Raw genomic sequence first — 18,242 nt, forward strand, 5'->3', positions numbered from 1 at the left:
AATATGGACCAGATTGTCTGAATTCCAAAAATAACATTGGACCGCAAAGGGTTAAAAGCATTCCTGGAATAGAACTTGCTCTTTAGTAAGGCTTGGGGAAACCTTGGTAGGGTCATTTCAAACACATATTCTTATAGACAATGTCTTCACTTTGTGTCCTTGGGCTTAGGAACTGACCTGCTAGGTGGCGCGTCACTACACTGTCCCTCAGTGCACCAGGGTAAAGGGCCAGTATGGGGGAAAACAAACCACTGTGTGCACGGCCATGGTTACCCAATGAGTCCTGATGGACATCTCTTACACCGGCTTGAAATTTAACTTCACTGTAAACATAGTCCAATCGCCAATGTCTGTTACTGCAGGGGAAGAGGTGCACAAAGAAGGCAAAACAGAACAATAGACTAATATTTGGCCTTCAAACATATTCAAAGGTAAAATGGGATCGTGTGACTACCGTTAAAGAAGAAGAAAGGGTAAAAAAAAAATATGGCATTCTATGTGTGAGTTGACATGGTGGTCTTGGTGGTGGTCTCCCGGCCACAGTGAGCACAGAACAGGATTCAATATTCCCGAACATCCGTTCATTCCTTTTCCTGGTGGAAGTTTCCCTCCCTCAGAAAAATAAAAGTACCCATAATAAAGGGCTTAAGTTGCCAGGGGGAAAAACAGAGGCATGGTGGAATCTGCCTAGTACCTGTTCAAACAGCCACAACTTTCCTGTGCCCTCCCCCTCCATTCCAAACACCTTTCTGCCCAGAAAACCCACGTGTCAGCACCAGCTGCAAAGCTGGGGCCAGACACCAAGCCCTGAGGGGTAAACAACTCCTATCACAGCCCTTATCTGGTTCACAGACCGTCTGCACTGGCGGATTCACTGAGGAGAGAAGCTGGCCCAGCTGGTTCTTCTTTCTGGCTCCTGCCACCGGGATCTGACAGGGAATGCTTAGCTCAGAGAGCGCCTGTTATCCTGAAGAGCCTCAATTCTAGCCCTTCGGAGACATGTGCTCCTTGATCTGTACATGACTGTTTTACAAACTTGTCTTCCAAGCCCTGCCTGCATGTGTTCTTTGAACACAGGAGCTCCACAGGCGGGAGGGGTGGGGACGGTGAGGGAGGCAGGACCCAGTGGCGGAGGCAGGACCAGGTGGGAGTGCACTGGGAATCACAGAGTCAGGAGGGGAGAGAGGCAGGACCAAGACTGGACAGGAATGAGCTGATTCAAATTTCAACCTCTGTTACCCGCCACCCCCCCCCCCCCCACACACACACACTTGAATTGGATCATAATTGATGGCACAGTTATATCCAAATGAAGTATTTGGCCACAGTGATAAAATAAAAGAATACATTTTTCGTGATCACTCATTTTTATATACTAAGTAGAAAACTTTAAAAAAATGTTATTACCTGGTTTGTTCTTGCTGCAGTGTGTTGGGATCAGGTATAAAAAATCTTACTCGAAAATGCAGGGTACAGGGGAAACCTCCTACAACATTTTTCAAAAACAAATTAAATTTTCCCTTTAAAAATAGTCAATGTATATAAGTGGCAGCTCTCCCATAAGTGATGCATTTTTCACTACACTATAGCTTTCCCATTAAGAGCATTAATTTTTTATAAAAAGGAGTGCATAAGTTAATTGACTGCTCAGAAATCATCACGTCTACAAGAAGTAAAATATTTTTTTGCAGCATCAGCATAGAATGAGGCATTATCTACTTTTTATTACAGGTTTAACTTAGGGCTGTGTTCAAACGGTGCACTCCATTACTTATGTTAGGAATGTAAAAAATCCTTAAATCAGCAGAATATACAAAATTCACGAATAAATATTATCTCCCACAGACAGTGATTTTACACTTTTCAAACATTTCCATGTACATTCTTGATTTTACCACTGCTATGAACAGGCGAGGCTGCTACTGCTAGCTCCCTTTTACACATATGCCAACAGGCTTAGAGGAGTGACTTGCCTTCAGTCACCTACCTAATCACACAACCAGAATGGTAGCCCTGTGGTCTCTGATTCTGCTAGGCCACATTTCAAACACATTTTTATACTAAAAGACACATCATGCTTTTAACACTAAGTGAATCCCAGAAGTGATTAACATGTTAGCAAGTGTTACATAATTAATATACTCAACTATGGCTTCATGCAACACGACCAAGAGTCAAGCCGTTTGTATGAATAAAATAAGCCCATTTCTTTTGCTAGCTATAGCAATAGGAGAATATCAGGTTGTGCTGCTAAGACCCATGCTCTTCTTAATGTCAATCTCACCCTCTCTGTTACTCAGTAATACTCATTGGCCCTATCTAAGCGCACAGCACTTACTTGCTCTCTGAAACTCAAGCCTTCTGCACCAGGGGCCTCTCACTCACCTCCTCTACCTTAGTTCACGCTGGGCTCCGCCCTTTCCTCTCTTTAGTATCATCTCTCTGATCTCTGGCTTAGGTCAAAGACTTCAATTGGTGTGTGTGCACCTATGAATATACCTGTGTACAGGTGCCAGAGTGTGTGGTGCTGGGGCACTGAGTGCGGGCCGACCACCTGCGCATCGAGGGATAGCTAAGTCCTCCCACTGCCTTGGGATGGCCTCCCGGCTCCCCCCACCTCCATCTGTAAGTTGTCACCGTGTGTCTCAGACATGCCTCCGAGTCTTTCGCGTCCTCCTCTGTGCACCCAGAGCATGCTATCATGTGCCCCAAACTATCCTACACTGTCTCTCCCCTGTCAGAGTCCCCACACTCGGCTGTGAGCTCCTTAAGGGCAGGGTCCAAATCTGATTTGGACCAGATTCCCAGAGCTGAGCCCAGTGCCTTGCCAAAGTCTGAGCTTGGGGCACATTAGCTGAGTGAACGCATCGGTCAGAGAATGAAGGACAGCACCTGTGCGTGCCTGTGTGCACTTATCCCTCTGTGAACTGACATGAGGCCGGGGGTTATCTGCACAAAGGCTCTGTGCTCCCTGGGGGTACTTCTGAATGCCAAGTGCACACTCATGGGAGGCAGGGACTCTGCGGCTCAGGCTCCAGGTGAGAGCAGCTGTGGGATCAGGGTCTGGGCGACTGTTTCGGCTCCTTCCCATCTGGGGGCTGGGGTGCAGCATTTGTGCATGCACACTTTTGTGTACAAATCCACCTGCCTTCACCCCTCAACCACTCACTGGCCACCTCCTGTGTGTGTGTGTGGGGGGGGGCACTCCTAGGAGTGCAGAGAGTATGTCCCACCCTGCCTCTCACACTGGGCTAAGAAAGGCCATCCTCTCTCACCTTGCAAACTGCAAGTTCCTTGACAAAGAGAAAGGCAGGTAACTATGGGCTGAAGGAGAGAGTGTTCTGGGGCACATGAAGCAGATGATGCAAATGTAAGCGGGGGCAGAGGGAGTCAGGACTTGCAGTAGGGAAAGAAAGGGGATCTGAGCAGCTTTGAAGAAGGGCAAGATTTGGACATAGGGAGCAAAAGCGAAAGGCATTCCCAACAGAGGGAACAGAATGAGGGAAGGCACAGAGGAGTGGGTGGGGCCCAGCAAGTCATCCAGGCTTGTCGGGGGCATAAGGTGCATAAAGAGAAATAGAGTGTGATGTTGAGAGCCCACCTAAGTGGGAATTAACCTGCACTGGGACCTCTCATGGTGGATGCGCTGTATGTTACATTTCTGACATCATCTATGCCATGGTTTCCCGTGACTGGAATTAAGCTGCTGGGAAGGAGTAGGTGTGAGTGCCTGTCTCTCTTGCCCACCCTGCCTCTCACTCTGGGCTAAGAAAGGCCATCCTCTTTCCTTGTAAGAAGAAAGTGGGTTCCCTGGCTCTTGGCTGCCTTCTTTCACCCTCCCCCATCTTGCTCACAGCTGGTGAGGAGCCCTGGAGGCTGGTCTGGAAGCATCTCACTCACGCTGCCTGGACCACCTGGAGTCCAGGTTCCAGATGTTACAGGCACGCTGATGATCAGAGGGGAGAACTGGGCCATGATACACTAATACCAAATGAGTGTCCAAATGAGTGAGAAGGTCACACCCACCTTTTAACTGCTTCCTGATGGGCTTGCTTGATTCCAGCCACCTCTGCTGGTTAAGAAAACATAAGATATAAAAAAACCAAACTGTGCAGAAGCCTAGCACATCTGAAAGGGATGGTACTCACGGGAGAGTCCATTGATCCATCGCCATGCTGCAAACCAAAATATTCCTTTTCGGTCACACACAAGTGGTTGTATGCCATGTCCAGAAGAACTTGACCGGTGTCTTGTTTCTAGGAATAAAAAGTCGAGTAGGTAAAATTTTAAAACGAATTAAGAACTAGTAGTTAAAAATCTTTCCTGCAGCCTGGCCAGTGTGGTTCAGTGGTAGAGCGTCAACCCATGAACGAAGAGGTCAGGGATTCGCCTGCCAGTCAGGGCACATGCCTAGATTGTGGACTTGACCTTCAGTAGGGGGCATGTGGGAGGCAGCTGATCAATGTTTCTATCTGTCTATCCTTCTCCCTCGCTCGCTAAAATCAATAAAAAAATAACATTTTATTTTTTAAAATCTTTACAGTAAATAAGGAGTTAAAACATTCAGAGAGATTTTATGTGCACACACATCCCATGACAAGAAATGCTTTAATAAATTCAAGTTAAGAAGCCGCATGGTACGTACGGGAAGTAGGCTAAGGAAAACGACATAAGCAGGACTGAAGACCGTCCAGTTTAATTTTGTCAGACTTCTTGCTTCCCCTTAGCCGAGATTCCCAAGTGATGATGCCTTAAGTGGGAAACTCAGCAATCACAGTGGGAGCACCTCCTGGTGCCCCACCCATGGCTTATCCCCAGCACCACGCTAATCCCACACGGGCTCCCGCAGGCTCCTCAGGAGGCACGGACATGTGCAAAGGGAGGAACAAACTCTCTGCTAACCACGTGAAGGAAGAGGGCGAGGAACACTCCCATGACACCCAAAATACCCTCAAAGTGAGCTGGCATGCGGCACCCTGGGGGATTATCTGCCTCACTGCTCCTCGTCATGTGAAGTGAGAAGCCGGTGGGGACATGCAAACACTTCACATCCAGAGCGGGACTCGGCCGCCTTCACCACTCAGAGCAGATGAGGCAGGCGCGAGGCTGAGCATGGGGGCAGAGGCACAGTGAGTGTCCCGTTCCTGTCCTCCCAAGGGGCCAGCCGGTGGAAGCTGCACTGTGCCGAGGGGTGTGGAATGCTGTCAAGGGCTGTGAAATGCTCAGGGCACAGTGAGCACACAAGAGGACAACACAAACGTTCAAAGTTCAACGCAGCCTGGGGACAAGCAACCCCTCCTGCAGCCCCTGACCCGGGTCTGGGAGGGTGGGGGTCTGGGAGGGTGGCGGGCTGCGTGACACCTTCCCTCCAGGTGCAGGAGCTGAGAAAAGCCATTTGAAGCAGGCACCCCCTCACAAAGGCAGGGGCTGGGAAACAGCGTGGGGTGTTGGGAAAGCTGCAAAGTCTACTTTAATGCTCTGACTTCTCAGGAATCCTTTGAACCAAACCACTCAACTGAAGGACAATTTGAGTCAGAAATAGACCGTGTATAGAAGAAGCAAAAGCAGTTTTTTTTGGGGGGGGGCGAGGAGGGGTGCAGATAATGTACCTGAAAATAGGTCGCAGCGACCAGGAGGAAGAAGGACCTTAGGTAACTGTCAGGCCCCTCCTGCAGGCTCTGCCTTGGCTCGGTCTCATGTTATCTGATCTGATGTGGGAACACGAGACACGCCCAATGCCCAAACACATCCCCTTTCCGACCCCCCGAGGGCCTGTACCTGCCACTTCCTCTGCCTCGACAATCTCCCCCCCAAGGGAATCATGATGGTGTGGAAAAGATGACTGGCCCACTCATTCCGAACCATGAGATTCTCTCCCCCTAAATGGAGACATTCTCTCAATGCGTCAAAGCGCTATCTGCTCCCCGTGTTGAAATGGTTACTTCTATGACTTTATATCAGATTAAATATATTATTATTATTATCATTATTGTTTCTGTTAATCCTCACCCAAGGATATTTTCCCACTGATTTTCTAGAGATTGGAAGGGAGGGGGAGAGAAAGAGAGAAACGCGGATGTGAGAGAGACACATCGGTTGGTTGCCTCCCACACACACCCCATCAGGGGCAGGGATCCAGGCTGCAACTGAGATACGAGCACTGAACCGGAATCAAACTCCTGATCCTCAGTCCATGGGCCAACTCTCTATCCCCTGAGCCAAACCCGCCAGGCTTAATCTATTATTAATAACTATAATCCACTGAACATCTACGAGGAGCCAGACATGATGCTAATACGTGCTCTTTTTAAACACAATGTCTCATCTCTGCAAAGTCACCATCAGCAACCTCTTTGCCGATAAGCAAACAGGCCCTGGAAAACTCCGTGTCTTGTGCTGTCGGCTGCAGGATGGTCTGCCTGACTCAGGCCCACTTAATGCTAAAGCCTGCCTGTTCCCCCTGCCCTGCCTCTCCTCTTCCGGAGTGCGTAACACTTCCATTCCAGTATTTCTTGTACACATCTTGCCCAGTTCTCAAAAGAAACAGAAACATAATAAAGGGGCACACTGATAATAACACGCCTCCCAATCCGTTCCCATCCCGCGAGAGGTCATCAGTCCATGGCCAGCTCGCTCCCTGGGCTGGCAAAGGACAACCGATGTCCAGGTCAGCTTCCCTGATGACGCCCGCCCCCGGTGAAGACAGTCCGGGCTGAAGGGTCTGAATGAGACAGTGCAAACCATCCCCAGGAGGACAAATATATAAGGCACCGAGACGCTCAGCTGACAGCAGGCCCTCAAATTCAAGTTCAACATGAGGAAGCTCTGACCAGGCTGCTGGGAGCTTAGGGAGGCAACACTGGCAGCAGCGTGATGGTAACAGACATTCTCAACTCAGAATGGCCGGGCAGCCGCTGCAGGCCAGGCTGACGGGATTCCCACTCTGGGTGGGTGCTTTCCTTGTCCCTGTTTACAGGGCTCGTCACTCCTTACACACGTTCTTAGCTGGGATTCGAAGACCCTTGCTCTTGGTGTCCTCCTCCCTCCCTGGACAGTCCTCTGTCTCCTTTAGTGCTCTGTCCTCCTCTCTCCAACCTTTAAACATCGAACCTCCTTCATATCTCCTGTCTACTCACTTCTCAGGGGACCTCATTCAGTTTCATAGCCCCAGACCCCACCTCTACCCTGGGAACACCCACATATGTATCCCAGCCTAGACCCCCGTGCGTATATCCCAGTCTAGACTCCTGACTCACATATCTACTACCATGGCTACATCCCCTCACAGGCGAGTAACAGGCAACTCAAATGGTTACAACAGGATGGTCACTTCTGCTCCTCTTGCAGCCTTTCCATCTCTGTAAACTGCAACTCTGTCCTGCTGACCCTAGAGCAGTGATGGCGAACCTATGACACGCGTGTCAGAGGTGACACACGAACTCATTTTTTTGGTTGACTTTTCTTTGTTAAATGGCATTTAAATATATAAAATAAATATAAAAAATATAAGTCTTTGTTTTACTATGGTTGCAAATATCAAAAAAAATTTCTATATGTGACACGGCACCAGAGTTAAGTTAGGGTTTTTCAAAATGCTGACACGCCGAGCTCAAAAGGTTCGCCATCACTGCCCTAGAGTCACCTTGAGGCTTCTTACACATCCCAAATCCCATCTGCCAGCAAGTCCCACTGGCTCCACCTTCAAAATACCTCCTGACTTGGTTTACTCAGCCACCTCCACACTACAACGCTGTCCAATTATCATCTCTCCCCGGGGTTGTTCTAATAGCCACTTAGCCCTTGGCCCAAGTCTACTTGTCGACCGAGCATCCAGAGAGACACCTGCGTCAGATCATGTTGAGTCTCTGCCCAAACCTCGCAGTGCTTTCTGCCTCCCTCAGAATGACCTACCAGGCTCTGCACAATCCTCTCCACCTCAGCTGACCTGCTATCTCTCTGACCTCTCTTGCCGCTCTCCTTGCTTATTCTTCTCCCCACACAATGGCTTGCCACACTGTTCTACAACCACACTAACCAGGATTCTGCCCCAGGGCCTTTGCACTGCTGTTTCTTGGACCTGGAATGTGCTTCCTCCAGAGGACAGGATTCTTTTCCTCTTCACTTCCTTTAGGGGAGGCCTTCCCTGGTCACTTGTATAAAATGACAACCCCACCTCCTTGTCCCTCCTTGGCACTCTCCATCTTCTTGTCCTGCTCTATGTTTTTTCTAAGCACATAATACCACTGGCATAGGACACATTTGTGTATGGTCCAGTTCCTCTCCGGGATTTTGCTCTGTTTTGGTCACTCCTCTATCCTTTGTACCCAGAACAAAGCCTGACACATAGTGGGTGCTCAGTAAACATCTGTCAAATAAACATTCATGTTCTTGTCCGGAAGAAGTCGCAGAGCTGAGGAACAGCTGCAGATTGACAACATTAATGTTAACAAAGGAGTCAGATATAAATTAACTGTCTGGTTACAGCAACTAGAAGAGATACTTCTGATCTTTGCGGAACAGGTTCAATCACAAAATTCTATAGATGACGATGTCAAAAGGAAACGGCATATAGAACAAAGTTCAGTCAACCAAGGGCAGTTGCTTTTTGAGGGATGTACGTATGACCTTGACAAAAGGCCCCTAATCGGTGGTCCCCCAAACTGTAATGCGCATCAGGATTGCTTGGGGAGCCGTTAAAATGCAGATACTCTAGAACAGGGGTCCTCAAACTTTTTAAACAGGGGGCCAGTTCACTGTCCCTCAGACCATTGGAGGGCCGGACTATAGTTTAAAAAGAAAACTATGAACAAATTCCTATGCACACGGCACATATCTTATTTTGAAGTAAAAAAACAAAACGGGAACAAATACAATATTTGTATTTGCATGTGGCCCGCGGGCCGTAGTTTGAGGACCCCTGCTCTAGAGAGTATGTTTCAAACACCCAGGAGGGCAGAGGGATTTCTATTTCTAACACGCTTCCCAGGGGGCTCTGATGTACTCTCAGAAAATACTGACAAGGGCTGCACCACCCGGAGTACGTAAAATTATTTCCATTTTAATTAACTAAAATAAATGTAGCTCATCTGGTGTTCCAGCCGCATGTCAAGTTGCTCCATGGCTGCGTGTGGCTAGTGGCCCTGTGTCGGCTGGTGTGGATACGGGACACTTCCCGGCATTGCAGGAAGTTCTTCCGGCCAGTGCTGCCCTAGAGGGCAGCTTTTCTACACACTGGTTTAAGAAACAGGTCACAGGTGTATTCTGAGCCCCCTCGATTCTAGACAATTCTAACTAGGCAATTACATGCTCTTGCCGGGCGTGTCCTTCTTCAATAATGCCCCCCATCTGCAAAAGAACGGGGCCCCGACCTTAGGGGAGGCCTGGGCAGCTGTGGAGTGGAAGGGGCAGCTGGGTAGAAAGTTGGGGAATCTCTCTCTCTACTGTCCACTCCCACTCTCTGCCAGGAGACGGGCCCAAACTCCCATGTCCTCAGTCATCTGTCTGCATCTTGTCCCCTGAAGGCAGACAAGGGAGCTGACTTAACCCTGAGCCAGGAAGGAGAAATTAGCATGCACCATACTGTGCGGTCAGGAAAACTGCCCTAGTGAGCTGGGCTCAGCAGAAAGCAGACTTATGGGTGGGGCAGGAGCCACAGGGGTCAGCTTTGTTGGCCTTTACATTCTTGTGGCCTTTTATCGCCCTCCAGTTATTCTCTCATCCCCCATCTTCTCTTTCTGATACCTTCCCTTGCGTACTGAACTTTCCAGGCTGGGGCAGATGCTGGCAGCCAGGCAGGTTGGGGTTGACCCCTTTAGGGTCACAGGATGGGAGAGACAGGCAAAGGTCACGAGCTTCTGTGGTAACTGCAGTGGGGAAGGAAGGAGGAGGGCAGCAGGGACTACTCTTCATGCATCTTCCTGCTGGGACACTGGAGACCTCATTCCTAACCCTGCCTCTGCCACGGGCTTGAGGTGGGAGAAGCCAGGCCTCCCCTGAGCCCTGCCATCTGTGAGGCTAACTCTCATTACCTTCCAGACAGGACCCACCCATTTGCACATTTAATGAGCACCTGCTGAGCCCAGTGCCTCACTGGGAATTGAACCTTGGACCTTTCGGTATATGGAATGATGCTCCAACCAACTGAGCCACACTGGCCAGTGCGTGGACATAGTTTTTAAGGGTCTTTCTAGTCCAATCTCAACATACAAGACCTGAGATCTCAAGCTTTCATTTTAAAATAGTTTTCATCTCTTGATTTATAAGATGGAGGAAAAATTATTTCTTAGGAGCATTAACTCAGAAAAAATTAAATGTGGAGAACTTACATTGACTTTAAAGGTCTGTACCAAGCCATCTAGAAAGCGGATGCTGCACACGACTTCGGACCGAGTTTTCTCTTTGGGTAATTCTGAGGTGCGTATGTTATTAATTCTTCCACCAAACGCACGTAATCGGGAGGTCATCACTATCGTTGAATAACCTGCAACAGAAGATGTACCTGTTAGCTCTCTGATATGCAAATTAACAGTTACATGCGAGTGCACCCCAAAGCCTGCCCACCCCATACCTGTCTGCTTTGATCTGCACAATAGGAGGACCTCACGAATAATGTGAACTAGATAAAAGACCATGCTTCTGCTTAAGTTTTGACTTCTAAGCTCTAAGCAAAGCGTATTGTTAAATTATAATATGTCTATAGGATTACATGGCTTGTGTTTTATTATCTCCGCGAGATAATATGTACACACATATATATATGTATTTCCCATGCTTTTAATTTTTTATTTATGTTTTACTATTTTATATATTTGTGTATCCTACCCCTAAGGTATTACAGAACTAAATGTGATATAAAAATGATGTAAAATATGAAGACATTTATTGATAAATTAAACTATATTAAAATTAAGGACTTCTATTCATTAAAAGACACTATGTAAAAGAATAAAAAGGCAACCCACAGAAATATTTGCAAAATATGTATTTACAAGTATACAAAGAGCTCCTATGAATCAATAAGAAGAAACAAACAAATAAACAACCTGTTACAATAAATAAGCCACATCAGTTGTCAGAGAAGTAAAACCACAAAGCACCAGTACTACATACCCACCCGAATGGCCACAGTGAAATCTGACCAAACCAAGTGCTGACCAGGGTGTGGCGCGTCTGGAACCTCATGCACAGCTAGTGATGCATTCTGTTTGGCAGCACCTCCTAACCTGAACACATGCATATTCTGTGACATAGTTCTACTTCTAGGCTATTCCCAACAGAAAAATGGACATTTTTCATGACAGCATAGTATGGTGAGTGCTAATTCTTTCTTCCTGGTTCACTAAAATATATGTACAAGTATCTTCATAATAGCCCCAACCTGGAAAAGACAGAAATGTCCCTCAATAGAATGGGTAAGTTGTGGAACAGCACACCATACATGACTATACAACAAGGAAATAAAGGAGCCCGGTTTGGCTCAGTGGATAGAGCCTCGGCCTGTGGACCAAAGGGTCCCAGGTTCGATTCCAGTCAAGGGCACATGCCTGGGTTGCGGGTTCAATCCCCAGTAGGGGGCGTAGGCAGCCGATCAATTGTTCTCTCTCATCATTGATGTTTCTTTCTCCCTCTCCCTTCTTCTCTGTAATCAATAAAAATATGTTTTAAAAAAGCAGTTCTATGAATTTTTTTAAAAAAGGAACCATTGTCACATTCAACATGAATGAATGTCTCTAACGTTATGTTGAGCAAAAGCAGCCAGACCTAGAACAGGAACACAATTACATAAAGTCAGATGGGCACAAGACTTATTGGGATAATCACCTAGTAAGTTATGTACCGTAATGTCTAATCACTAGGGTGTAACGTCTAATTACCTGAAACTAATAGAATAATGTATGTGAACTGCAACTAAATTTTTTGTTAAATGATTTTTAAAATCCCACACTTTTCCCTTTTGGTAGCCCTTCGGGGCTCGGTGGGATGCTGCCCCATTCATGAATCACTTAATAAATCCAATCACATCTTCAAAAAAACAACAGGCAACACTAGTCAATGTGTATAGAAAACAGGATGGTGGTTACCTTTGGGTGTAGGGACTGAGGGGGCCCAGGGTCTTCTGGGATGCTTATACTATTCTGTTTCTTGATCTGGATGCTAATGAGACTGATGTATCCACTTTATAAAAACCCATCAGGCTCTACATTTATGATTTGTGCACCTTTATGTACACATATTTCAATATCAAGTTTACTTACAAAGAATACATGTATGAAGAGGGGATTCGTGGGCAGGTTAGAATCTGACCACGGTATATCCAGGGAACAGTAAGGAAAGTGGTTTTACTAGTGAATGCAATTGTGGAGTGGTAGGCTAATGACCCAAAAAGTGTGCAACTGAGCACATGGTCCCATCATGCAGGTAGGAAGCTAAGGATCAAGGTCAGCGTAAGGAATGAAGAAGGTGTAAATCTGACAAGGTTGGGCAGAAGAGCAGCTAACGATGAAGGACCTAAGAGCAATTTAATGTTCCTTTTTATTAATTCTCCACAAACTCTCTGTAATGCAAGGGGCCTCTGCCCATGCTGTTCCTTCTGCCTGAAAGCTGTTCCTGCTTTGTGCGTGAATAACTGCTACTCACACCTCAGTGCTCAGTGCCGCATCACCTCCGCATGGAAGCCTTCCTGCTGTCCCTGACCACTCACTTGTGTTATAGGCTCTCCTCTACAGCGCTCATCATAATTTCACATTTATAACTAACTAGAGGCCCGGCGCACGAATTTGTGCACTGATTGGGCCGGGCTGGCCGGGGGAGGGGCTGTGGGCAGTTGGCGGGCCCGTCCCCCATCGGGGTGAGGGGTGGGGGTGATCAGGAGTGGGGCCAGCTGGGGGCAGAGGCCAACCAGGGAGGGCCCCCTGGTCGAACTCCCAGTCGAACCCCCTGTCGAGGGGACAATTTGCATATTAGCCTTTTATTATATAAGGATGATGCGATTCTTTAACATTTACTCCTCCCTCTTAGAGTGAGCTCCGTGAGGGTAGGAACCAGGTCTGATTTTGCTCACTGTATCTCCAACACTTAGCTCTGGGAGGCAATCAATGAATGTCTGAATGAATCAATGACTGAAAGGCAGAATGAGATAAAAAAAAAATGAAGCCAAGAGTTACAGTGTGGATAAACAGCGGCTCAACATGATCGACCAACGTGTGCTGGTGGGAGCAGGCAGGAAGAAGGATGGGGTCGGGGCTTCACGCAGAATGCACACGGGGCTGTCCCGCAGACCGGGCTCCTCACGCTGGGGAGCTTAAGACGTAGGCTCAGATTCAAGCAGGCCTGGGCGGGGCCCTAACGCCTGCATTTCTTGGTCTCCCAGATGATGCTGGGGCTGCTGACCTGGGGTCCACCCTGGGAGGGCAGGCCACAGATAACTGGAAAAGCAGCACCAATGTCAGGGCAGGGCCGGAGCTGGGAATCAGTAGCCAGGGAGGGATGAGGACAAAGCAGAATCAAGCCTCGGGGAGCCACAGATCACGGCTCCGCTGCAGGAGCTGAAAGCACAAAGGAATGGAAGCCGAGTCGAAGATACATCCCAGAGAGAGGGTGCAGGGATCCCTCATCCTGTTTAAGGAGCTCCAGGTGAACCTCCATTCTCCTGCAGGGAGGAGTAGGGGATCTCTGTGTTAATAATAAAAAAAAAAAATTCCTGGGACCAGCAGGGGAAGGAAACTTGTTCTAAAACTTGCAAAATTCCACCCACCCCACCACCTCCACCTTGCCATTTCCAATGCAAATGTCACAGGAGCAGGGATGCATTTTCTGAGTAATACCAAAAGTTATCCAACGACAACAAATGTCTTCTGTTCCATAATGCCTTAACCACGCTGAATTTAAGACGCCAAATTTATTGTTTAGTCCTTTTCTAAGAATTTCAGGTGGGTTAGGACGTTTTTTTAAAGATACAATAGAACTATTAGTGGGAGGTGCACATCAGAGTCGTCCTCCCCACCCCACCCCACCCCCCGCCTTCCGCCCCCCCCCCCATGGGGGAGCTTTTATAAAATATGCCTGTCCTGGCCCCATCCATAGATGGTGATTCAGCATCCGGGGGTGGGGCCCAGAATGGCATTCCCTTTGGGAAGCTCTCAAAGGGAGGGCCTGAGAGTCAAGGGCTAGAGGAGTGGGGTTCCGGGTGCCTCGCGGCGTGCTGCCCATGGTCAGACTGAGAATACAGGCTCTGCAGAATCTGGGCCATGCATGGTGGGGCCACTTGTGGGAACCAGGCAGGTCCTCAGAACAGCGAAAACAGAGCGAATCAGAACCACACCGTGACACAGAAAGAAACCCAGAGGTGATTTCAAATAGGAGCTGCCAAATGAAAGTCACCTGGATGGAAGGACCCCCGCAGGCACTGATTTTCAAGCCGCTCCTCACCTGAGACCCCCTACCGCTCGCACCAGCGTGGGTACCAGCGGGTCTTCTGAACTGAACCATAGTGAATGGTGCTGCCCAGCATAGGCAGGTAGCCAGCTGACAGAATACGGTAAACCGGCAACCCAGAACAGACACACTTTGTCCTCCTCACATCAGCCCCTGTTCCATAAAGGGGTTGGAATGGCACTTAATGACAAGTCATAAGTAGGCACTTCACAAAAGTAGCAGAAATGTCCTTCCCGCCCTTGTTCCTAAGGCAGACCTTGATAAGAGGAGGCCTGATAACAAATAACCACACAATCAAGCCATGAAGTGTTTTCAGATTGTCTTGAAATGGCATCTTAAACAATCCAGTCCGGACAATGGGTGCTGACTAACCGCCCTGTTTCCTGTAGCACAGCAATTGCGGCCCTTGGGTTTCTATGGCTTCCTTTATAAGCCTCTTAATTCCAAACAAAGCCACAACCCGACCAGGAACACTCTGGCCTCTCCCACCACAAATGACTGCAGCTGCAGCTGATGCATTTATCAACATGGGAGCCAAGCTTGCTCTGCCCGTACTTTTTCAAAAAGCAAATAGTTACGAATCTGTGCTGCCCTGTAAGAATAGAGGTTCTACTGTAACTATAGTTTTTATCAAAGATTCTACTTGCAAAACAGAAAAGAGGCCACATCTCACTCTGTGCCCAGCTGACCCCCATAGGTACAGTGAGCGTTGAGGGCTAGACGTGTAAAGTACCCACACAGCTAAAACAGAGAGCCAATCAAATTAAGTGGGACACATACCAGGTACTCAATAAAAGACATTTTATTAATAACTAGTAGCCCTGCGCACGAATCCGTGTGCCAGTAGGCCACTGCCACCCTCCTGTAGCTCTCTGCCCACTGCCCCGCCCTCCTGTAGCTCCCCTCAACCCCCTCCCTCCTTCCCCACCCTCATAGCTTGCTGCCCTGCCCCCTCCTGTAGCTCTCTGCAGCCCACTTGTACCTCGCTGGCCCATCCTCCTGCGGATCCGTGATCTGGCTGTGATGCGCTTGGTCATTACGGGTGTAACGGCTAATTAGCACATTCCTCTCTTATTATATAGGATACCAAGCTTCTAATGCCATCGGGTGCTGACTGTAAAGTCTGTATTTTGTAGGCAAGCCTGACTTAAAAATACCTTACAAATGTATAAAATGTTCTAATTCTTAAAGTTCTATTTGTTTAAATAAAGGCAACCTGCTAAAGTTAAAAGAGAGTCGTCGTAGATATGAGGTAGATTCTGGAACTTCTCTACAAACTCAACGGAGCCAGAAGCGACAGTAGCACGGTGCCGCAGCAGATACCCGATCAGCCGGAGAGGGACATCTCTAGCAAACAGAACTAATAAACACCCTGGTGCTCAGAATTGGGTCACACAGCTTAACCACTGTTCCCTCCGGGCTCTTCATCTGCCCTGGAGCCAAGACCAGGGGAGAGGTGATGCTCTATTTCCTAAGGGCCTACATGCTAATCCGGGGAACTGTGTTCTTGCACAAGCCCATGACCACAGACACAAACAAGGAAGCAGAGCACATGCTTCTCCATTAGAGAAAGGTAGAAAGCAGCTCCATTTTGATCATTTTAAAAGAAAGCGTTAGGGTGATTGCATACCCTTAAAAAATAAACAAGAACTTAGACCCCTTGACTCGAATAAAGTGTCAGTTAAAAAGGAATGAAAGGAAGCAAGCAGTCCTGATAGAAACACCTAATTTGTGAGTAAACAGTGCACATGAGCCACAGGTACCTCTCTACTACCTGAATCATCAAGCTGATCTGGGCCAATGCTACCACCTAGTGGCCAGCAGAGGAAATCACGCCACCTCTCACTGACCCTTCTTCAAAGGAAACATGTCAGCTTTGCTCCCTTCTATCTGATCACAGTCCCAATTTTTTTCAAAAAACCTCTCTCACAATATATAAGTCCTCCTCTGTAGCTCGAGTCCCTTCTCCCTTTCCCCAACTCTTCTTCCCCAGTGAACTCAGAAGAGCTCTCTTCTTTTTGTTGTTGTTGTTAGGAGCCCCAGCAGATACCCGATCAGCCGGAGAGGGACATCTCTAGCAAACAGAACTAATAAACACTCGTGTACAACCAGCCATGTGAGACGGATGACTCATCAAGTTAAGTGTGCTTCCCGTCAGGCACCAATATCTAATAACAATGCTTTACTTGTTTAGCTGCTAATATAATACCAATATTGCTTTCTCCTCTTCACTGTAAACACAGAGTAACTGTGCTGCTTTATGGGTTGGTTAACCAAGTCTTCCGTGGGCAAACCAACGCCCTAAAAATCACTCCCATCAATCGAGGCTTGACTGCATACCGACAGGAGAACATAAGCCACACTTCGGGATTGCTGCGCGTACCTCACACCCGGCAGCTTCTAGTTCTGGTCTGTTTTAAGGCCAAGCCTATGTGGTCCTTAAACTTCTCTGAAGAAAGCAGGGCAGTCCGTTCTAAAGATAAGATTTACAGTTTTGGGGGGTTAATGGGAGGGATGAGGATACATTTGTAATACCTTAACTAATAATAAAAAAAAAAGATTTACAAACATCTGGATGGGGATTGATCCTTTATCAAGCACTAGATTAAGATTAGATCAAGGTGTAGGAATGTACACGTTATTAAGCCGCTACAGAAGAGTGGTTAAAATGAGACTTTCTTTTTAACCAGAGACTTAAATGAAACTTCAGTAGTTAAGAATCATCTGGGGGAAGCTTGTTAAAACACAGATTCTTGGCACCACCCATGGAGATTCTGGTTTGGTAAGGACCCAGGAAATCGCATTTTCAAACTTAAGGAATTTTTGAGCTTATGGAAAAGCTGCAAGAAAAACAGAACTCCCCACGCCCCTTGGTCTGGATTCAACTGTTTTTATTTTGCCACCTATGCTTCTCTCTTTCTCTCTCCTGCATTCCTACCCTAGGCTTTTAATGGAACACTTGAAAACTATAGTTATCTTAACATGTATCTCCCAAGAACAAAGACAGCTTGTAACCACAGCACAAACATCACTGATAAAGCACTTATGTAATATACAATCCGTATTAAAATCTTGCACATGGTTCTGATGGCATCTTTTATTTCTGTCCTTTGGATCCAGGCTCCAAACCAGGACCTTGCCTTGCATTAACTGTCATATGGAAGTTGCATGTTTAATGAGCACCTGCAGAGGACTGGGATGCAGGGGGTCTAAGCACCTGGCACCGTGGAAAACACTCAACCAGGCGATGATCTCCAGAGTTCCTTTGGGTTTTGACCGTCTGAGCCCACAGCCAGGGGCTCGGGGAGGTCAGCATCTTATGTCAGTGTTCCTGCCCGTGTTACCAGTTGATCGCGGGGCTGCACAGTTTCTACAACTTCCACAGCAAGCACTTCCCGGAGCGCTGCAGGGACAGACTCTGCAGTCTGTATGTCAGTGCCCTGATCAGCACTGTTGTTATAACAGGAAGAAAGCAAAGCGAACATAATGTCATTTCAGAAAGGATTCTCTCACTGGATATTACATAACCAGATGTCTTGGCTTGTTCCTTCAAATTAGTTTGCCTCTCTCACAGACAGCAATTCTGAACGATTCATAATATCCATGTTATATTTAAAAAAAGAGACTGCAGTGCCTTTGTTATGCACACTTCCTCAGACATGGGCCAGACTGGACTACGTATGATTGTCACAGGGAAGAAAAGAAATAAAAGGAAAAGAGATGTATGCATTTTGTATGATTCATTAGGCTTTGCAAATGTTATTAATGAAACTCAGCCCAACGAATGAAAAATTCGTGATTTCAGCTTT

The 18,242-nt window shown here is 47.4% G+C and overlaps 1 protein-coding gene across 10 annotated transcripts in view; it reads right to left on the reverse strand.

Moving 5' to 3' along the window:
- PTPN3 (protein tyrosine phosphatase non-receptor type 3) overlaps positions 1 to 18,242 on the reverse strand; it is a 99,912-nt gene that overhangs the window by 60,377 nt on the left and 21,293 nt on the right. For 6 of the 10 annotated variants that reach the window (XM_059657601.1, XM_059657599.1, XM_059657598.1 and 3 more), the window contains exons 2-5: positions 10,326 to 10,480; positions 4,149 to 4,256; positions 4,027 to 4,072; positions 1,408 to 1,486 (exon numbers count right to left, since the gene is read on the reverse strand). In XM_059657601.1, coding sequence (XP_059513584.1) covers positions 1,408 to 1,486; positions 4,027 to 4,072; positions 4,149 to 4,256; positions 10,326 to 10,463 — 371 coding nt within the window. In that variant the 5' untranslated portion in view covers positions 10,464 to 10,480. Of the gene's footprint in view, positions 1 to 1,407; positions 1,487 to 4,026; positions 4,073 to 4,148; positions 4,257 to 10,325; positions 10,481 to 18,242 lie in introns of those variants that run through there. The other 4 variants (XM_059657600.1, XM_059657597.1, XM_059657604.1 and 1 more) reach the window with 3 other exon arrangements.

Source organism: Myotis daubentonii, chromosome 11 (genome assembly GCF_963259705.1).
Source record: "Myotis daubentonii chromosome 11, mMyoDau2.1, whole genome shotgun sequence".
Taxonomy (NCBI): domain Eukaryota; kingdom Metazoa; phylum Chordata; class Mammalia; order Chiroptera; family Vespertilionidae; genus Myotis; species Myotis daubentonii.